Source organism: Colias philodice, chromosome 19 (genome assembly GCF_061535455.1).
Source record: "Colias philodice isolate Cphi_HAF_F1 chromosome 19, ilColPhil1 Martin Lab GWU primary, whole genome shotgun sequence".
In the NCBI taxonomy this organism is placed as follows: Eukaryota; Metazoa; Arthropoda; class Insecta; order Lepidoptera; family Pieridae; genus Colias; species Colias philodice.
The window spans coordinates 2,612,453-2,634,800 of record NC_143104.1 but is presented as its reverse complement, the minus strand read 5'-3'; the positions used below and the strand labels follow the sequence as shown (position 1 = coordinate 2,634,800).

At 30.9% G+C, this 22,348-nt stretch overlaps 1 protein-coding gene and 1 long non-coding RNA gene across 2 annotated transcripts; one reads left to right on the top strand and one right to left on the bottom strand.

Moving 5' to 3' along the window:
- Window positions 1–6,167: 6,167 nt before the first annotated feature.
- On the bottom strand, window positions 6,168–12,921 carry LOC149479818 (organic cation transporter protein-like). The gene is made up of 6 exons (XM_089707369.1): window positions 12,434–12,921; window positions 9,422–9,620; window positions 8,488–8,743; window positions 7,478–8,113; window positions 7,003–7,184; window positions 6,168–6,499 (listed from the first exon to the last, which is right to left on the bottom strand). Exons 1-6 carry the CDS (start codon window positions 12,595–12,597, stop codon window positions 6,338–6,340), a joined length of 1,599 nt encoding a protein of 532 aa, XP_089563495.1. The 5' UTR covers window positions 12,598–12,921; the 3' UTR covers window positions 6,168–6,337.
- An 8,357-nt stretch (window positions 12,922–21,278) lies between these two features.
- Window positions 21,279–22,144, top strand: LOC149479817 (uncharacterized). Its single transcript, XR_016317154.1, has 2 exons — window positions 21,279–21,625; window positions 21,893–22,144. It is a non-coding gene; the product is annotated as an uncharacterized LOC149479817 (long non-coding RNA).
- The last annotated feature ends 204 nt before the right edge of the window (window positions 22,145–22,348 follow it).

Genomic DNA, 22,348 nt, shown 5'->3' with positions numbered 1-22,348 from the left:
CTAACTAATGTTGGCATCGCTTTCGAGTAACACTAAGAAGCAATATTATAACGTAACATATCAATTATGGTGGCAGTTTTGTCTAAATTGGAATATTTCCAATTTTGAGAGTACAGTAGCGGCTGTCATATCATTTATAACAGAAGAGTTTAACAAAGGGGTTTCGTATGGTACTTTAAACTCACACGTCTGCCTATCTTTAATATTAGGAAATAATATCGGGTCAGATGAATGCCTAAATACAATTATTCTTGGGACCCACAATTAGTTTTGAACCATATCTTAAGCTGGTTTCCTAATAGAAACGTAAAATTGGAACAATTGAATAAAAAATTAGTAATTTTATTAGCGCTGTGTACAGCACAGCGAGTGCAGACGTTATCTCTTATAAATATTAATAATATTTATTTCTCAGGCATCACTGCCTGCTAAATTTTTCATTACAGACCTCGTAAAAACTTCAGCTCCAGGTAGAGATCAACCTTTTCTTAAACTTCCATATTTCAAACAAAATATAAGTATTTGCCCCGCTACTGCACTGTCTGATTATATCTATGTCACAAAACATTTTAGGAAGGATGAGGAAAATAGATTATTACTTACTTTTACAAAACCGAATAAACCTGCCACAACTCCAACAATAAGTTGTTGGATCAAAAATGTGTTATCGAAAAGTAGTGTCAACATTTCAATATTTAATTCACATAGCACAAGACACGCTTCAACTTCTGCTGCCTCTGCTAGTGGTGTATAATATACGTAAAACTGCTGGTTGGACAAAACATTCCAAAACCTTTGCATAAACTTAATGTATTTAATGAGAACGAATTTGCATAATCGATTTTACAGAAATAGTATTTAATTATATTTTCGTTAATTTATAATACAAAATTAATAATATTGATGTTTACGTTTTATTCTAAACTTGCACCCAAAATGGTTCTTACAAAACTTTTATCTCTTAACATCTACATAGTAAATAATATCTGAAGAATGAAGCGATGAAATATAATATATGATCAAACGAACTTCAGAGTGAAGTTCGATCATTATTATATGAATCGCTTCATTCGAAGATATTAACACCCACCACACCCTAACCCAAAGTTTTGTAAGATTAGACTCTAAAAATAATGAATATCGTTCAAAGCGAGCAAATACTTGTCAGGTCGTAATACCCTCAATATAAAAAAAAAAAAATAAATCTAAAGGCGTGCGTGGTTGCTAGCATTGAAAAAGGGAACTACATAGTAAATAATATCTTCGAATGAAGCGATTCATATAATAATGATCGAACTTCACTCTGAAGTTCGTTTGATCATATATAATGTATTATAAACATTAAATTAAGTTTACTTTCTAACAACAAAAATACATAATATTAGCTAATGTGAAAACGAATCAACCAATCATCCCACAACAATGAAATGTGCACACAAATATTCATCCAAATCGGTTCATGTGATTAGGAGGAGTGACTGCAGCGCCATCTTCCGGGCCCAATTGTGTTTCCAGATTACCCAGGAACTCAATTTAATATACTTACACAAAATTTTTCGAAATGAAAACTCACATTACTATGTAAATATGAATATAAACCTGTTTTAGTACTAAGCAATTTCCCGCACAGGTGTAGTAAGTATAAATGAAATAAATATCAACATCAAATTCTTTATACAACATACTTATCTACCACCTACTAAGAAATGTAATTCTTGAAATTTTTTCGTATTTTTTTTAAATATAAACTACTCCAATGAGCTCCTGTTCCATATTACGTCCACCATACTTCCACTAAGTTCACCATGATTTTTTATTTCTTTGCACTTTTGTTGCTTTTTGCTAAAAATGGAATCATGCGATAAAACCAGTAGAGCGTTGATAACATACATTTTTGACTGAATAAAGGTACTTACTAAGGAGTGGGTTCACATTGTGAACAATCAGTGGGTTTATTTTCCTTCTGGATTCCGGATTTCTGAAAAGATTATCTATGCTATAAATGAAAAAATCTTACACATTCGTTATGTACTTAAAACAGGGGTACATATCAAACATCGTCTATAATACAATTATCATCAAATTTAAAATAAAACCAACTTACTTCATTAATTTGTTCCAATTGTAAGCATTCTTTTTCCTCCAACCTTTATGTTTCTTCTTCTTATTTTCTTTATTGTCCCCATTTGTCTCATTTTGTCTTATCGAGTTGTCACCCTTTTTTACGATTGCGCGAGCGACACAAGTTCCCCGTGTGACGGCCGTAGCGGGAATGACTCGTGCAGCGATCGGGGTAGGAAGGTACAGGGCGGCTCTCGCTATATTGGCTGGTCGCGCGCTAATTTCAAGTATTTCTTGTTTATTTCAAAACCATCGCATATTTCAAAATTCTAACTCGGTAGACGTATAGGTTGTATATTTTATAGTTAATATCCAAAAAGTCGTAACTTTACGTTTGTTATTTTGAAGATGCCAGAGATTAAAAAAAAATAACAATGAGAACTTTGTATTTTTTTTCTATCGAGAAAATATCATGGAATCATGTTTCTAAAACGGTGGACGTATTGTGTTACTATTGAACTTTCTTGTCAAGAATTTTCATCACGACAACTTTAATAATATAAAAATTACGAAGGTTTAAAAAGGGCCGTAAATGTTAGAAAAATTAATTCATCACCTTAAAATGTTACATTTTTTAGGCCAAATCTTAAGTTTTTTAGAGGACGCAATTTTATTTTTTGGATGTGTAGGGGAGGTTAGTGTGAAGCTAAAACCAAGTTTGTGGGGTCGCCACCCTTGTCCACGGCCGCCATCTTGAAAATAGTGGTTGAAATGGTTTTTACGATATATCACTTAAACTATTTATCTGATAAAACAATATTCTTAGCATTATTTGTTGCAAATTAAATTCTCTACAACTTTAGTCCAGTAACTTTTTGTCGTAGAACTATAAATAAAAAAGTTATAAGCGAAAATGTTCAGAAATTAGAGCTATTTATATTTTTAGATAATTTTTTTTTTATCATTTTAGGAAGAAATTATATCAGACCATTTTCGTAGATTGTTTTTCGAGGAACTTCAACGAACTTGCTGACTCGCAAGCGAAAGACGAGTACTTGATTAATATGACACGAGGTGGGCATAGCGATAATAATGTAAAGTTTAAGAAAATGTATTTACCGACTTGTAAAAAAGGAGTATATTGCGAAGTTTCAAATAATATTATTAGACCTTATAATATAACAGAAAATTTTAGAAAAATTGCTTTCGATAGTGTTCACAATTTAAGTCATCCCGGTATACGTACGACTCGGAAGATGGTCACTAAACAATTTTTTTGGCCTAGTATGAATATAGATATAGGGAAATGGACCAAAGCGTGTGTATCATGTCAAAGGTCGAAGATTTCGCGTCACGTTGTTTCGGATATAGGGAAATTCCCGGAAGTTTCGCGATTCGAGCATATCCATGTGGATTTAGTTGGTCCATTGCCGACATCTCCACAGGGATTTAGATATTTATTAAACAATTATAGATAGATGTACGCGTTGGCCTGAAGCATTTCCCGTTAAAGAAATTACTGCAGACGTCGTATTGTAATTCAATTTATCATACTTGTGTGTTATATACATTTTTTTAGAATGTAAGTTTATATTTGTTTACATGTAGCTATTGCGTCTTATACAATTTTTTGTTCACTATACAACGTTTTGAAGTATGTAATTTAATTTGTTTTTATTGTTTCATATTATTGTCAATCAATTCTTGTATGTTTCACATAAATATAATTAACATTATATTGTGCATATTTTACATTTTTGTGTAACTATTGCGAAAGAATAAAGTAATACGATAGTTTTGTTTTTACGCATTGAAGATGCCTATTTAGTATTTCCTGTTTTTGTAATAATTAGTACCTATTTACTAAGTAAGTTATATCGGATTACATAGGTATAAGAAAGACTATGAATTAATATGTGTTTTGCATTGTTATCTCATTTTGTATTTTGCGTTAATTGTTCTGTGTTTATGTCTTTCTATTAAATTTTTTTGGAGTGTATAATTATTTTTTGAAAAGGGGGGGGGAATAATGTAGGGACACACATATGCAATTCGCTGATCGAGCTTTTTGTATGTATATGTGTGCGTCCACATTGTTTCCCCGACGCTTTTTACATTTATTAGAATTATTAGAGTCAGTAACTCAGTAGTGCATAACGGCTAGCTTAAACAACACATGTATTGTAAAGAGCAATAAAGTAATATAAGATAAGGCTTTATCATTTAACAACCTTGGGGGCAGAAGCACTACTCAACAGATATGTATTATAGGATATTGTTTTTATCTTAAATCATAACTTCGAAAAAGTCTATCGATATCATCTTTTACTACGTCCAGCACTAGGACTAATACCGCGTTGCTACTCACTACATTACGCGTTCTAATTGACGTGTTGAAAATGACGAGCAAATGCAGCCCGCAATGTACATTTTGAAAGACTTATACTAAAATATCGTTGTTTTTTTACTTTCCGATGAAAAGAAATGCTTCCTTTGTTTAAGTTAAGCACTTGGCTTCTTGCACGGCAAGTAATTACCGCACATGAAGGTATTTTCTCATAATTTTGTCGCAGCGTTAGCAGTATTTCTCTCCGTTGCAGATAGCGAGTGACTAAACAGCGCGATCGCGTAGATGTGACTATGTGACTTATGTGAGCAGTGCTCATATCCTTGGCGCGTCTGCCCCGCCTACATCGCCTTTCTACCTCTTTATATGTTCTGTGGTTTTATTACTGTTTGCTTACTTTATGAGTTATAATCTGAAGAGCTGTGATATTTAATAGAATTATCTTTGTAAGGTTAAGGTAGTTGTTGGCCCACTACTGTATTCTTTGGCGTTACCGTTCATTTAATGGAAACATGAAATTAATTGCTCTATTGTTTTCGCTTCAAAAGATTACGTAGGACAAGTAAACAAGAAATATAATTACTCCTACTCATATCCAAAATAAAAAATTCTTAATTGCAGATATTTGACAATTTTAAATCTATTGTGAATTTTCTGTTCTTGTTTTTTACTGAATATATCCAAAGATTAGAAATTGTTAGTATCAGTTTTTTATTGTTATCAATTTATCACCTTATGACCAATCTTATGACAGTCATTTCATACAATTCATATTTCAAAATGTCGCATATAAAATCTGAAACTACAGAATCGATTTTGATCGGACTTATACCCACATCCAACCACCTGTAATTTGGTCTATTTACTTAAATGTATTGAAATACATTATTACTGTTCTGAAGAAATCGTTAACTCAATCCAAAACCCAAGATATGTTATGACGGAAAAATAGCAACCAAATTTAATTCAAGATCATGCATTATTATTATTATATATATTATAAACACTAGCGGTCCGCCCCGGCTTCGCCCGTGGTACATATTTCGCAATAAAAGGTAGCCTATGTTCTTTCTCAGGGTCTAAAGATTGTCTGTGCCAAATTTCATCAAAATCGGTCCAGTAGTTTATGAGCCTATTCATTACAATCAAACAAACAAACAAAGTTTTCCTCTTTATAATATTAGTGTAGATTACGCATTTTGCGCAGTTGGGTAACTATTTTTTATTTTACAACTGCATAGATCGCAAATCTACGACGGTTAAGGTTTCTTCTTTTAGGAACTAGGAACTTTTCCTTTTATGTATAAAAAATGGCTGATTATTTTGAACAATTGTAACATGTTCATGAAACATAAAATAAACATTCATTTAATATCAGTAGGTATTGCTATAAATACTATGTACATCCTAGAATTTATCCTTTTTTTTTTTTTTTATAGTGGAGAATGCATTTAGGCATACCCAGGGCACTCGGGGGAAGAGCCCTGGGTTATGTCGGACTCACCCTGCTGAGTGCAGGGTCCTACCGACTAAACTCCACTGTGTTCCTTGTGTCACCGTGCCGCTTTATTGACGGGGCCGCGGGTATTCGGTAGAACCGCGTCCGCAGACCCGTCAGCATCCTAGAATTTATCCTGCCTTGTACCTATATTTGTATCTTCGTTCAAAACAATATTTAAAAGTGAATTTTTTCTTTCATTACTTACATGGTGAAAACATCTGGGTGTCTGTAGGTTATTTAAAATTAAACACAATAAAGTATAAAATAATTGTATAATTTATTAAACATATTTATTAATTCTTAAAATAAATAAAAAACAAACATAACAGTATGACCATAGAAAAATGAGTATTAAGACACATTTTAACTTATATTTCCTCGTATACTAATAACACAAACAAAATAATACATTTTATAGTAATTTAAATTTAATCTTTGGCAGCTTGTTTTAATTTAGACATCTGTTTGGCTTCTTCTATATTATCAGGTAAAGTCACATTTATAGTCTCAGGTAAAGTCAGAGCTAAAGCACTAGCTAGTAGAGCCACGCTTCCGAAGAATATTGTTGGTAGATTGTGGTAGTATAATGCCTGAAATTAGATGGCATCTATTAAAATGGTATTAAATATCCAGGACTATCCCAGAGAAGATTTTGCAGGGACATTAAATCAATATTCGAACATGATGTATTATTATTTATTACAATTGTCTTTATCGGTCTAAATAAATAAAAGACTGATTAATTGATTAATTATTATCTAGAAAGGTAAAAAAATCTTTTTCAGTGATCCAAAAGTACCTTTTTAGATATTTGATAATTGTATTTGATAATTTTTAATACAAGAAAAAGAGGAAGTACCCAGCAAAACATTTAAACATTTTAAATCTAATATAATCTCAAAAATCAAAATCAAAATCAAAATCAAAAATATTTATTCAGTAACAAATATGTTTACAATTATACCAGTCATTGAGACATCCTTTTAAGCATTTAAATGCTTGTGTTAGAACATCTCGCTCTTCCTAGAGTGCATTACCATTTATTTTTACACGAATAACATTTAAATCTATATAATAATTTTCAAAATCTTACCAACAAAGGTGTCTGTGGTGCTAAAGTGGATCCAACTCGTCCTGTCGTCGCACAGAAAGCTAGTAGAGATTGTCTAGCGTTGGTTGGGAACACCTCAGAGACCGTCACATACACTGTACTATAGGCTATTGTTATGGAAAACTTGCCACCTAAATATAGAAGTAATGGCCAGATTGATGTTTCTGAAAAACCAAACGTAATTGGAAAATTACTTGAAATTTTGATAAATTCTATGAGAAAAATGCACACCATTTCAATTAGGTTCAGGGATTAAGTTAGGGTTATTTCTAGTCATCCGTGTAAAGCGTGATAAATAAAAATAGGAAAATTAGATGCAAAATGCATCAATCTGTTTTTACGAATTAAACTGTTAAAAAGTTAGATGTTTTTAAGGTCTACAAAATATAAAGTGTCATGGAATCAGAGATATTTAACAACTTTTACCTTATAACTTATGTCTTATTTTTATGCTCACCTTTAGGTATAAACGACAAGCTCATACAAAATATTGCGCTCAGCATATAAACGATGACCAGAACTTTCTTCCTCCCAAATCTGTCTAGCACAAGCAAGCAAATAGCATTTGCTGGTATCTCAACAAACACTACCAGAAGGAAATTCAAATATCTATTTCCAGCCAAAAAGACTGAATTAATTGATAACCCATAGTACGTAAATGAACAAGTTACCCAAAGGTAACAACATAACATCAATCTCGAAGCTATCGTCTTTGATCTTATAACTTCCTTTAGAACTGATATGAGAGTTTCTTTATCTTCGTTTTCTTTCTTTTTATTTTTCACGTCAGATTCTGACCTTAAAGAAGTTAAAAGATCTTCTGGTAGTTTGATATTATTCCATTTTTCTGCTTTGTTTATTACTGAGAGAGCATCTTCATACCTTCCTTTACAAAGAAGCCATCGAGGGTTTTCGTTGAGAAAAAATAAGTATGATATAACTAAAATTGCTGGTGTATAAATGCATCGTAGTAGATATCTCCAGTTTTGAAGATACCACGCGAGCAGTGATAGCGTCATTGTTCCACATATGTATGCGAAATTGATTAACGTATTACCAAAAACTCGTCCTTTTGGCTGTACTAGTTCCATCGCTAAAAAAAACAAACAAAATTTTAAACAGTCCTAATTTGGCCAAATAATTATTTCCGGAAAAATTCAAAATTATAAAAATACTTTTCTAAAGTTCAAATAGTTTTTCTTTTCGAAATTAATTTCAGAGACCTTTTTATATATGAAGAAACACATCTATTATTTTAATAGATTTACTATATATTTAAAACGATTAGTACTATATATTTTCCATTATTTTATATAGATGCTAAGTGGTCTTCATCGCACTTAGTCATTATTTCCTGTGTATGTATCAATATTATAATATCTATTGTTATTTTAAGAAGCTGATCGTTATATACTTAAACTATACCTTAGTGCCTTTAAATCACATCATTATTTTCAATATACTTACCAAAAACAAACGCAGCATTATAAGCCCCTGCGCCTAGGGCAGTCTCAAGAAACTCTGTAGCAATCAGCATAATGTAACTAGTAGAGAATGATCTTATAACTCCACATATACCACATAAAAAAGACGCTACAGCCATTGCTTTTATTCTTCCGAATTGATCGGATAATATCCCAGTAATAGGCAGAGAAATGAAAAAGCCTGCTCCATACATTGTACCTATTAAAGTCCTCTTCCAATTTTGGCAGCCAAGGTTGAACTGTAATAAATATTTACATGCTACTAATTTGGAATTTGAAATAGATATTAAGCTGTATAAGAAGATAATTATAAAATTAAAATATCAACTTTAAAAAGGTAGAATTTTTTACTATCCATAAATTTGGAAAAAAACCGGATAAAAACAATTAAAAAAGAAAGATAAAGTTATAAAAATACCTTGTATCAATGTGACACTTATAATAGTAATTTTGCATATAAATGGACCGATATTATATTTATTAGTTACTAAAGAAACTAGAGTAGGTAGGTCGCGGTATAGTGTTCATACTTCATGGTATATGTTTGCATTGTTCTGTATTATATACTTATTGTTTTTGGTAAAACAATGTTGATATATAAATATATTTATTTAATAACATATGTATGGACTTATACCGTTGCAATTTTTTAAAATTCTGTACTTTAAAACTCCACCAACACATAAAAAAAATAATTGTCTTTAGTCATTCCATATTTTTTATAAAATGTTGCTACCATTCAACAAAAATCATCAACCACATACTACATCGTGTTCAAACTCATTAACCACACACTTCCACAGATAATTAAATAGTTACTACACACTACCTTAAGATACTTCATTTCTACTTCCAACTACAAACATAGTTGATTACTCAAACGAACTACACTTAAACTACTTACACACTACACTTACATCCTTAACCACGGAGTCTTCATCGCTGTACACATAAGTATCACATCCTACTACGATAGTAGAAAACCCACTAACTTCACACTTATCTGTACCATTATACTGGAATCTCTTACACCTCTCGAATTTGTTGTTTTCTTTCGGAATAGCGTATTCGAGCCAAATAGCTTCGTTTGCACCTTCGCATTCCGGTATCTCGCATCTGCAAAGTCTCGGTTTGTAAAATCTTGTACTAATCAGATACTCGTTGCTTTTTATTGACTCAACATGAAAGGCGAAGGTCCTTTCACGGCTAAAGCACAAGACATTAAAATAAAATTTTGAATGAAAATAGTAAAAGAATCAGGATCAAACATGGCTCATTTCGTTACAAACATTTGCCTATAAATCGTTAAAATAGAGGATGAAAGTTTTGCCCGTGGTTTGACATCCGTTGGTGAAACTGCGGGACAGAACTAGTTGTATATAATATCATTGACAATTTGTTGATATAATATACTTTGCATAATATAGTACAAGATCCCAGGGCCGCCAGACCTCACCTATTTTCTGATGGATAAAATGTGGACGATTGGGTAGTGTAAGTATGTGCTACCATCGTACGCCTACCCGGTAGCTTGGACATTGGGCCAATTTCTAGATATCAGGTGATCGAGGTTCTTAAAAACAGTACATACTGCACGTATTTTGTCATGGCTGATTTTCACATATGTTTTAGAATATACAGTTAAAAATAAGACATCAGTACTCCCAGACACTTCCTGTGGGCTATTAGGTATGCTTAACCGACGCGGACGTCTTAAAGCCCACAAAATAATTAAAAAGTCATCGAGATAAGTAAAATTCGATCAACGTGAGTCCCTGTATAAGATAAGCAATCACTTAATTACTTATATTGTTATGCTATTCATTTTTAATAATTATAGTAAACCATTAGTAAACTAATGTTTTTAGTAGGTTGTTTCACTTTTGGGTAATAATATGAATTTGATGATATTTGGTTTTTATAAAGATTACATTAGATAAATAAAATATTTATAAGTAGTTAAATGAATATTATAGTATAAGTAATAAAGTGATTACTTATCTTTTACAGGGACTCATGTTGTTGAAATTTCACTTATCTCGATGATTTTTTAATTAGCTCTCAAGGCGTCTGTTATGCAAAATGGCCCACAAGAACTGTCTGGGAGTACCTACTGATATCTTATTTTAACGGTATATTCGAAAATATATGTGAAAATCAGGCATTATAAAATACGTGAAGTAGTGTTATAACATGAAGTCAGTTATACATTTACTTGTTGCAAGATTGTCGATAAATATGTCTTGTTTTTATTTTCTTATAAAAATAATAACATATTTTAGCTTTTGCTAATATATGTTATTATTTCATTCAATTACAACAAACAATTACACTCGCTATATAGCTATTTTTATTATTAGCATTCAACAACAAAATTCAATACAATTTTGTAGCGTTTATTCATAGTGATGATTTGTTTTAACCACAGTTTTAACCAACACACGTATGCGGGTTTACCCGCATTACTCCGCTACTGTTAGTCTTAACATCATGATATATTATAGTCTTCTTCGATAAATGAACTATCTAATACTGAAAGATTTTTCAAATCGAACCCGTAGTTCCAGAGATTAGCTCGTTCGACGAAACAAACAAACTCTTCAAACGGCCAAAATTAAATGTATTAACTAGAGAATATTATTAATATAGAGATAGAGATTATACATAGTATAATATAGACGAGCTTTAACTATTTGTACAATACAAAACAATTAGGTTGATATAAGTTAATTGGTCCATTCCATAGCGTGCATCGCTCTTAGTGGATAATTGCGGGGTAATAAAATATATACCATTATTAGTATGGTTTAGTAAAGTCTTGTACCGTATGCTCCGATTATAAGAATACTATAATTTAAATATGATATATCAATATGAATATGAACATGGATACTAGATAATATTATGAACTCTGTCTGCGTTTTTTGACTATTTGTTATTATTTGGATGACTTCGAAGTAAGTAGTTGAAGTCGCAATTTAAATATGTCTTATAGGTAGATGATTGAAATAGGAAATGAAAGTTCTTCTCGATTCGAACTATTAATTGTGACTTATAAAAAAAGTTTGTTGTTTTTGATTAAATTATAAATAGGTATGCTTGACATAAATCCTATGAGAAATAGGTAATATATTTTTAATAACATTACTACATACCTACGTTGCAATACTACATAGCTACCTTTTTTGATTATTGCGAAGTATTTTGATATTGGACACAAAACTACTGAAACGACTGTAATTTGATAAACAGTTTATATGACGAGATTCAAGTCAATTAGTTTATCATATACCTAACTATCTACATATTAAAATAGCTGTGACCCATAAAAAATAGCCTCTGTTCTTACTTCGGTCTTAAACTGTTTTCATTCAAAATATCATACAAATTTGAGAGTGTGATTCAGACGTAAAAGCGCCAGACTGACAATAATTTATTTAAAATATTTTTATATTCTTATTAATTTTTCTTTCATTGCTTTGCTAAGTGTTCGTTTAGGTTATAAAAATAAATGTAAATAAATCATATAAGACTTACTTACTTATATGATTTATTTACATTTATTTTTTACCTACTTACTTACGTTTTATTTATTTATTCAAGATAAATCGCTACAGATAAGAATATACACATGATAAAACATAAATATCTGCCACATTTACCGGTAAATAGGTTAAATGAAACATTATATTATGTATTCTAAATCCTGAACAAAACCAGTTTTAGATATAGGTATGAATCTACATGAGATCATTTTTAAGACAAAAATGAATCTTCAAATAATGCCTAGTTAACTAATTGAAAATTATTTATATCTTAAAATAATTATTATAATCAAAATATGTCCTATTATGCCTACAACCAAGACAATAATGTAGTTTTCTACTAGAACTAAAACTCATTCTACTTTATATATAAATTTAGCTCACCTGTAATTTATATCCATAGCTTCAAAATTATACACAGACCCGTACATTCCGTACAAATAACATGGAATAAGCAAAAGTGCATAATTCACAACCGTGTATTTACCAAATGGACCTAATTTCCTCCACACTTCGTCCAAAGCGGAACCCGCCGCTTCTTTCGACATATTTCACACTAATTCTTTGAAATAAATCACAAACTACCTAACAATAATATGAACGTTACTATAATAAACACTAACAAATCACTGTATTTGCCATTTTATTTTATAATAACTGCGATAAATAATTCAGTCGTAATTTCAATTATTTCAAACTATACGTGCTACGAAACCACTCGCATGCGTATTTACACACATAATGAATAAATTATGCACAAAATAGCAGTTATAAATAAACAACTGCAACAGATAAAAAAAGTTTGGTAGAACCGGCCCCACTTCCAAAATATCTTTGAAGATACGACCGAATACTGTGCTAATAAGCTATCGACTCGATACTAAATTTAATATTGAAAAACCACTGCATAAACAGGTCAAGAAAGATCAATAAATAAAAGAGATAATAATATTACCTAAAAATTTAACTGTATCTGCCGCGCAAACATAACTATAGTTGTATGTAATTGAGAATAGCGCCATCTAGTGACAAAACACTAAACTAGATGAGAACAATGAATTCGATATTGATTAAAATGATGATACATTGATTCGCATATAATGCGAAGGTATACCTACTGACATTCAGAAGAGAGCGCTGTTTCCAAAAAAATATAAGTATTATATTATTTGCATTAAGAAAACGCTGCGTTTTTCTTGATATTGCGAGTATTTTTTCAATTAACTCAACTTTATTCGATAAACCAATGATTGGTGTTTCTGAAAACTATAATAAACAAATTTTAATTATAAGTTTTACGTCACATAAATCGTAAGCTAGTCGAATTTCAAAATGGCGGTTCACACAAAATTGCGGGAAAGTTGGTGGAACGCTAACGAACGCCTTTGTTCACCTGCCGAAGTCTGGATGCTCCTATTATTTTAGGCTTTGCTGACCATTCGCTTTCGTTTCCGATGTGATTTGAAAAAGGGTAAAAATCTGCTGTTCTGTAATTCTACTTCGCTTCACGCTGTTCGTGTTAGATTTTGTATTTAAAGTATTATGAATTATAATTTATACCTCAGACAAGCGCATTAAGGATACCTAGGTACCTACACAATCTCTTATGTTATACCAAAATTATAACAGGGCTCACGCAGTTTGTTAATAAATAAAAGCATGTATCAATGAAAATCTGCGTGGTTGCGGAAAAGCCAAACTGTTCGTTTTTGTTGAAAGTTCTTATTTCCTAAATAATTGTTTGCAAACATTTTGTTTTCATACCTCCCTTGAAACGAACATGTTGGTAATTATTGTTTAAGCTAATGTAATTAGTTAATTACCACTCGATAATCTTTCAAAAAAATACGTTAATGAAGGTAAATAAATATATTTTTTGTAAGATTATTGAGTTTCTTATTAGATTGTTCTATTCATTTTAAAACTTATCTTACATTGTACCATATAGTTACCTATTTAAAAACTTTACTATTTCAACTTTCTCCTTCTATCATAAATTTTAATGTCTTCAGACCGAAGACAAAACCAATCATTCAAAAGCTAATTCTAATTCGTCCCTATTTTTTTGTTTCAATTATATCTATCGTACCTACTCTTACCAATTTTCACCGAAATTAAAAAGTAACGAACATTCAGCCTTTTCTTTTAATTTAAAACTTATATTAATAGTAAAAGCATAGGTATTACGCATAGGTACTCTTTTTGAACAGTCCCTCAAAAATAGCAGTTATTTCTTAGTAGCAGCTATTCGAAGTGAGCTCTCTTCTCTTCAGGAGTGATTTTTCAGTGTCATACAATCTGAGTGCTACTTTAGTAACTGTTTACTTTCCCGTATGTAGGGCTGTTTGTCATTGCCAGTAATGTTTATGACATAAAAGTGTAGTACTTCCTCATTCCGGTTATTGTTTTGTTCTTTGAAAGTGAGTTTGATTGTTATTTTCATACACATTGCAACTAAACTTGCAATCAGTAAAGTGCATGTATCTATAAATTATACCTACGTTTGTAAACAATTTTAAAAATTATAGCAGTTTCATATTAGGACTTGCGTCATAAGTGGTAGATAATAGATCAGATAACTATCCAGAAACAAACAGACAAAAAGACAGAGCAAGAAAATTTTCAATATTATTGTTTCTTCAGGAACTTTAGATATACATTCAATATAAACACATATAAAGTCGTTAACATTCCAAAAAGTTCAATTCAATTTATTCCATTCCTACTTCGTAGAATCTGCCAATCACAAAACAAATCTAGCGGGAAACAATTCTTCAAAAGCATCAATAATTTAACATCATAACCAGTAAAGTGTGAGATCTGTTCTAGTGCCGAGAATTTAGATTAAGTTTTAAAAATTCAATATCTGCGAAGCTTGCAACCGATTTTAGAAATGCAACCTCTTCGCATGACAACACTCGTCTTTGTTCAAAAACGTTTGATCAAATACTGGTAAATCAGGGCAAATCAATGTTTCTGTGTGTAGATAATACATTTTATTATATTAATAAGTAAACAAATGTATGTTATTATATTCAGAATGTTGATAGAGTCGGTTTATGTACCGATAAAAAGCAATTTACTCTTTTCCTGAAATATTTTATTAGGTAGTGTGTGTAAAATTTGAAGTTGGTTGATACAGAGGTTGATGTTTCTGGAACGGCAGCAAATGAAATTTATGAGATGAATTTAGTGCAAAGGAAGTTGCAAGTAGAAAGATAGGCATAATATAATAATATCTTCTTTTATTCAACATGTTCAGATTTTTTTCATAATATGCACTATCCCAATGCCACAATGTAGGAACTTAAAAAATATTATCATCACTCATGGACTAATACATCATGACAATTGACATGATGGTAAAATAAGCTTCAAAAACCTTGGGTAAAGTAAACCAACAGATAGACAAGGAACTTTAATAGATAGGTACTCTACAAAATAAAAAAAAAATTACATGCTGATGATTATATTATCAATTACATTATATCTATTTAGAACATCCTCTAATAATTGTTACCTAAAAAGTAATTAAATGCACAATGCAGAAGAACGAAACATGCTCAAGTTTCTACATCAACCTTACATCTCAAACAAAGTTATACAAAGATATTTTAACATTTTTTTGCCAAGAGACCTACATAACAAAAAGAAGTATTGTCGAACACTTATAAACTCATTGAATGTGCTGTTAACTCAAGAGTTAATCGATGTCTCAAGCCTTAAACATCACTTTCAAGCGATAGGATTTCCTAGCAGTTAAAACTTTGCAGCCCCAACTAAGAACTACTTTTATAATTGACACAACGAATAACGAAAGAGAAATAGGATATGAAATTAGCTAATAGACAAATGAATTGACGCACCAATCGCGTTCAAGAATCTTGCATCACTGTCTCAAATTAAAATTTAATTAAACGCAAAACAATTTAAAGCGTGTCAAACTCGTTAGAAAGGAATAGAAGACGAATCAACCACTTATTACAGGATTAAAAGATTATTCTAAGAAGACTTCTAAGAATCAGGTAAAATTCAATGTCCACCAATCACGTAATAGGTACTTGCATCAGGCTACCTTATAGATAGTAAAAATAAATAGCAAAAGGTATTTATTTGAAACACAATAAGATGGGTGTAAACTTGGCTACTCTCTACACTGCACTGACGCCAGACGCGCCAAATAAAAGAATTTTCATTTGGCACATGCGCACTCTGACAACTGATTCACAAATTTTGTATCTGTGACTGAAATAAATATAATATTTTCAAAGATTATTATCGAAGGTGTTTCCAATAGTTATTTTTGTTTATCTTTTATTAGGTATTTTCTAATTCTACGATAAGTATGTATTTAAGAAAGCTTCCTTCTTCCTTATTTTACCGGCATTAAAAAAAATCTATTATATTCCTAACCCATTACCTAAACCTAAACCATTGCCTATATCTACACCTTCTAAGTCATCTTTCTGAACATCCAATTTCGAAACTGAATCATAATTATCGAAAACCAAAAGTACGAGCGAGGAAAGTTCGTGACTCGCTCCAAAAACTTACTTAACTAAATGTACCAGAAACCTTTGAAGGTTTAATCGAAAATCAGGCTGTTCCTTGTTGTGATAACGACGAAATTTAAAATTTAAACGCTTACAAACGTTTACTGGGAAGTATTTAGTTGATAAGTTGTTTAGGATATTTCTTTTTTGCGAATGGAAGCTTTTTCATTTTTATATGCGGTTTTGAACTTTCTCGAAAACAAAGGATTTTATGAGTTTGGGAATCTTTGATTTAATATCCTTTCCTGGTACATAATTATTATTATATCACTGAACAAATTGTGCTGTTTCTTTATTATCAAAGTATGTAAAAAAATTGGAATTATTTTCATGCAAAAACTGATGAAATTATTTTTTTTAAAGAATATAGATAAATCATCTTAATTAGCAAAAAGACTTTTGCTGGTGCCTGCTACGCAAATAAAGCTGCGGCCTGGAAATATTTCCTTCAAATTAACCACTATTAATAAAAAATTTAATTCACCAGTCCTGCATAAGTAGTTAATTAATAACATCCTCAGATAATACAGCGTTCATAATAATAGGATATGCAGGGTGTTGGGACTATAATCCCTTTTAAGTTTTAAGGATCTCAACCCTATTAATCAAATAGAATAACATTATTCTAAAGAATTTTGTACGAAAAAGGAAATTAAGGATTGTTTAATGTACAAAAACTACTTGTCCGCTTTAGAAAGTTATTCCACGGTCTATAATTGGATTTCTTTATCCAAAATGCAATGGTCCATTTCGTTCACAAAGCAGGGAGACTATACTAAAACTACTAATATACTAATACATATAGTATTATATTATCTGTGATAATACTACCTATTAATATTATGATGAGGTAAATTTACAACTTTGTATGTTTTCAGGATGGTCTATCTTCGGAAATACTGATTCGATTATAAAAATTCCTTAACTAACAGAATACTACACTATTCAGGAGTGACAAGGGTTATTTTATTTGATCCTGAGTCCAGATCGACCAAGAATTACTATACAATATTTCACTAAGACGGACATTTAATATTATCCATACTAATATTATAAATGCGAAAGTAACTCTGTCTGTAGAAGAATTCGCAATAAAAGAACCTTTTATTGCGAAATATGTACCTACCACGGGCGAAGCCGGGGCGGACCTCTATTAATAAATATATCTCCTTTTGTATGCGTGTGAATACACAACCCAACCCAGCTTACTAAAGCCTCCGTGTACCTACTAAGAACATAAGCTTTGACACTATGATACCTTTGTTATTGTATATTATAATATTGGAACTTACCTTTACATTTTTTTAATTATGTAGGTACCATTTTCATAACTTTTTTGATGTAGTTAGTTAGTTCTAAACTCTATGATAATTATTTTTGTAAATTGTAACTTGGATATTATGTATTATTGAAGTGAAACTTCTTTATCAGGGTTGGAAAAAAATTTTGTGTAACATTTTTTCGTTACGCGCCATCTTTTTCTTATCCCTACCACGCGTGATTCGACGTATTTCTGTAAAGTTGCGTTTTTTTTTTTTTAAATAAGGTCATAAAGAAGTTTCACTTCTTACGTGTGTACACTAGTACACGCACACATTTTTTTTTTAACCCATTGACCACCGTAAGCCCCGATCGGGGCGCGACACAATAGATTTTCTATTGTGTCTGTGATTCCGAGGACTGATGGATTTAGAGTGAATGTAAAAATACCGAAAATTAAAACCTACAATTAAAATAAAAATCTTAGCAATATGAATAAATTCAGGCGTTTCTAAAAAATAAAGGCGCCTTAATTACACAATTTATAACTCGAACAGGTGGACTGTTTTAATAAACGTTAGTTAATTATTTATCCAGAATAATAAAATGTTGCAATTTATTAGCTAAACATTTTTCACGTCGCGAAATAAACACAAGCACAGCGCGGTAACTAGTCGCAACATTTTGAATTTTTCCCAAAAAAAAAACATACAAAATGTCCTATGAAAGGCCAATTAAATCCGTGATAGACATCATTATTTTTTATGCTTGTATTTTCAAAGCGGCAGACGCTTACAAATAAATGCTATCTCATTTTATGATCCGCTTGTTAGGTCCTCGTTATCGCAACCAATGTTTATTTTATTTTCGACAGCGTCAATATTACAGGTGGCATTTTATTGGAATACTTGAAAAACTATCCTGTTTGTTCGTGAGGACGTCATAAAGTGTGGTAGTGAGGGAAATTCAGGACGTGTTATTTCTTGAGTAATTTTTGTAGCCCTTATTACGGACTCCTTGTGGTATTATGAACATGAAATACGAAATAGAACATTTCTTATTTGTTTGTTCATTTCCTATAATATTTATTATAATAATGTCCTATAATATTTATTTATATTTATTTATTTTTTATAATATTATGATAGCTACAAAATATTTTAATTGTTGTTAGAATTAAAAAAATATATCGCATGACATGGTTAGGTACATACCCAACATCAGAAATTAATAGAAACAAAACATCGTATTTGGTAGATTTTTCAGTAGGATAACCGACCAACTTTGTTTAATAAAATTAAATGTAATAGGTATGTAGTTATTATTTATTAATCATTTTTTTATCCTTGATTCAGTAGGTATGACCCTTTTATATAACGTGAAAATATACGGTAGGTGGGAAAATCACCAGCCTTTATTTTCAAATAAGTTTCAAAACAGCTATTTAATAATAATTACTAGTCTCAAACATATTCAATTGTGCAGTATGAATCATGCATAAGAAGCTCAAGCAAACACCCGTATTGACAAACAGTTTCCATTTACAGATTAGTTATAATGTTTCGTGTAAATTTAGTTCTGCCACGTTCTCACTCGCAGTAAATTTGGCGATATATTCTAAATCTGCTTTGTTGTTATTTATGCAATCATTTTCGGAACGTGAATTATTATTTTTTTTTTACTATAAAAGGATGTAAATTGTGAGCAATAGTTAGTATTTATATTAGTACAAATAAATTGGACTAAAGCTTTAAGTTACAACTTCCACAAAATATATTATTCTAATGACAAGATGTAAAATTGTATCGCCTACTAAAAAACGCAGCGCAAAATCTGTGTACCACGTCAACTCGCATCGCAAAATACACAAGGAGAAATACAAACAATCTTAGATTCCTAAACTAATACAACAATCTCTTGCAGAATCAGAAGTACAATGAAACTGTAACATGGAACGGAGATAATCCACTTGGCAGCTCACAATGCGCTGATACCACCTGCCTTTATTCACTACAGTGTAGCATAGGATATAAACATCACAACTATCTAGATAAAGTAGATGTGCTAACATCAAATTTCTGCTGGGAAATTATCACTCAATGGAGGGTAACTTTGTTGAACAAATGTTTGCGTAGTTGCATTATCGAGCGGTGTAGTCGACGGGTAAAGTTGTAATTATAAAGAATATTATAATAATGGTAGTCCGGGATACATCGCCCATTTTTGCAAGTGATTACTATCAAGCTAATTTTTCGTGAGTAGCTTTATTTTGATGAGATGCCCAATAATTTCATGTACGAAACTCTCGATTGTGGTAGCTTACAGAGGTAACAAGGATAAAAATTTTTGATTTGACGGTTCTCAAATATTTATTACGCAATTTGTAGGACAATATGTCTGTTGAATTATATAAGTATTAAATAAGTGAAAATAAAAAAATCTGCTGGTTAGTAATCATTTATGATGACTTCGTTATCGATACACATTGGAAAGGGGGACTCTTTGATCAAACCATAGATTTTGTAGGACAAATATTTTTTCGAATAATTTAGATAATTATCTTGAGATTGAACAAAAAAAAACATTCAGTTAGTAATTAATATTTGAGAACCATCAAATCAAAATATTTTATCCTTGTTTCCTCTGGTAGCTACCACAATCGAGAGTTTTGTACATGAAATTATTGGGCATCTCATCAAAATAAAGCTACTCACGAAAAATTAGCTTGATAGTAATCACTTGCAAAAATGGGCGATGTATCCCATGGCCATTATTATATGGATTATTAATTCGAATATTCATATTATTGAATCTATTGGTATAGATTCATACATATAAAGCATTGAAATTGATTTAAACAAAAATGTTAGTTCTCGATGTGTATTTTATTAAGTATACAAAATATTAAAAAAAAATAATCGTGTTATTTTTTTACAGCACTCGCCATTTTATTTAATATATAACAAAATGGATTGGGCTAAATATATCCAATTCCTCAGTTGTACATAACATCCTTCTCAGAGAATGGTTAAGAGTTAAGACAGCTCCGGGAAATAACAATGAAAATGTTAATTTCTGAGCATTGTCCTGAGATGTTCTAAATTGAAAAATTACCCAATTACTTCATATATCCTAGGTCCTTAGGATTTTTACCATATCAGCTTAATTTTTTTAAAACGTAATTGATTAAAATTATTATGTTATGTAGAGCAATCTTCACGTTGGGTAGAGAGTCGTAATTCGCTCGTATATTTCTCGTGTTATCGAGCTTTATAAAAAGCTTCCTTGAGCCAAGCTACTAGATATTATTCTGTGCTTGAGCCTAAAATATTGAAATTAATAAGAAACAAAATTTAATTTTTCGTAAATCAGTTTTGTTTTGTTTCACAGATAATAAATACGACAATTCGTATCTCGGAGCAATTAACAAGCCTGGAGAAGTAACAATTAATTGAACAATAAAGCACTAGTTTGGCCTTTTTGGCTTATGGCAAAATGTCATGCGAAAAAAGAGGATAGATATATGTCAGTTCGACAGTTTGAAATGACATGTGCTCATTTCAATTTGTTTTAGTGACCAGTCTGGTCACTAACGCATGGTGATTTTAATTATTGTTTTTGAAGTGAAAAACGTGTTTTCTAGTTTCTTAAGTTATTTTCTAAAAAGATAATTTACTAAAGATTACATGGCTTGTGTTGTTCACGGCTGCAAAAGCCGTAGTACTGGGAAATCGGATGAAGATTGGAATTTGTCTTTTCACAGGTTAGTGTTTTGATCAATTTTTTTGTTAATTGTATTATAAATAAGTAAATTTACGTTATTTTCATAATCATCTATGTTTTATCTAACCGTAATCATTGAAATGAAATCATAATCAGCTTAGTTTTTAGAAAAAATGCAAAATATAACTTCCATAGTGTTGTGCAATTATCGATACTTGAGTAGGTACGAAGTACTTCATTGATAATGACTGCTTTAAGTTAGGAGAAAAAAAAAGTATTTAAGTATGGATTTTATTGTTATTTGCAGGTTTCTGGCTTGAGAAAAATTAAAAGATGTTTGGGTTAAAGCTATAGCACAGGGAAAATTGAAAGCCTTCAAAACTTTCTTGGCCTTGTTCACATCATTTCGAATCAGACGAATCAGACGGGAAGAAAAGTAAAGTGCTTTGCAGAGATGCTGTGCCACAAGTTTAAGGTGGCATCTATTTTAAATAATAAATATTGTAATTTGTTAATTAAGTATCGAAATAAAATGTTGTAAAAAAAATTTTTAAATTAATTTATTTGTTTTATTTGAAGCAATTTATTTTAAACTTTTACCAATTTTTCCTGTGGGAATGAATTACTTTCCCGCGGTAAATTGTAGCCTATATGTTATTCTGATGTTTAATCTGTAATATGTATAATTATTGTAAAGTTCCATAAAAACTCATTCAGTAGTAGTTTTTTCGTGAAACAATATCAAATGTCCATTCTTATATAT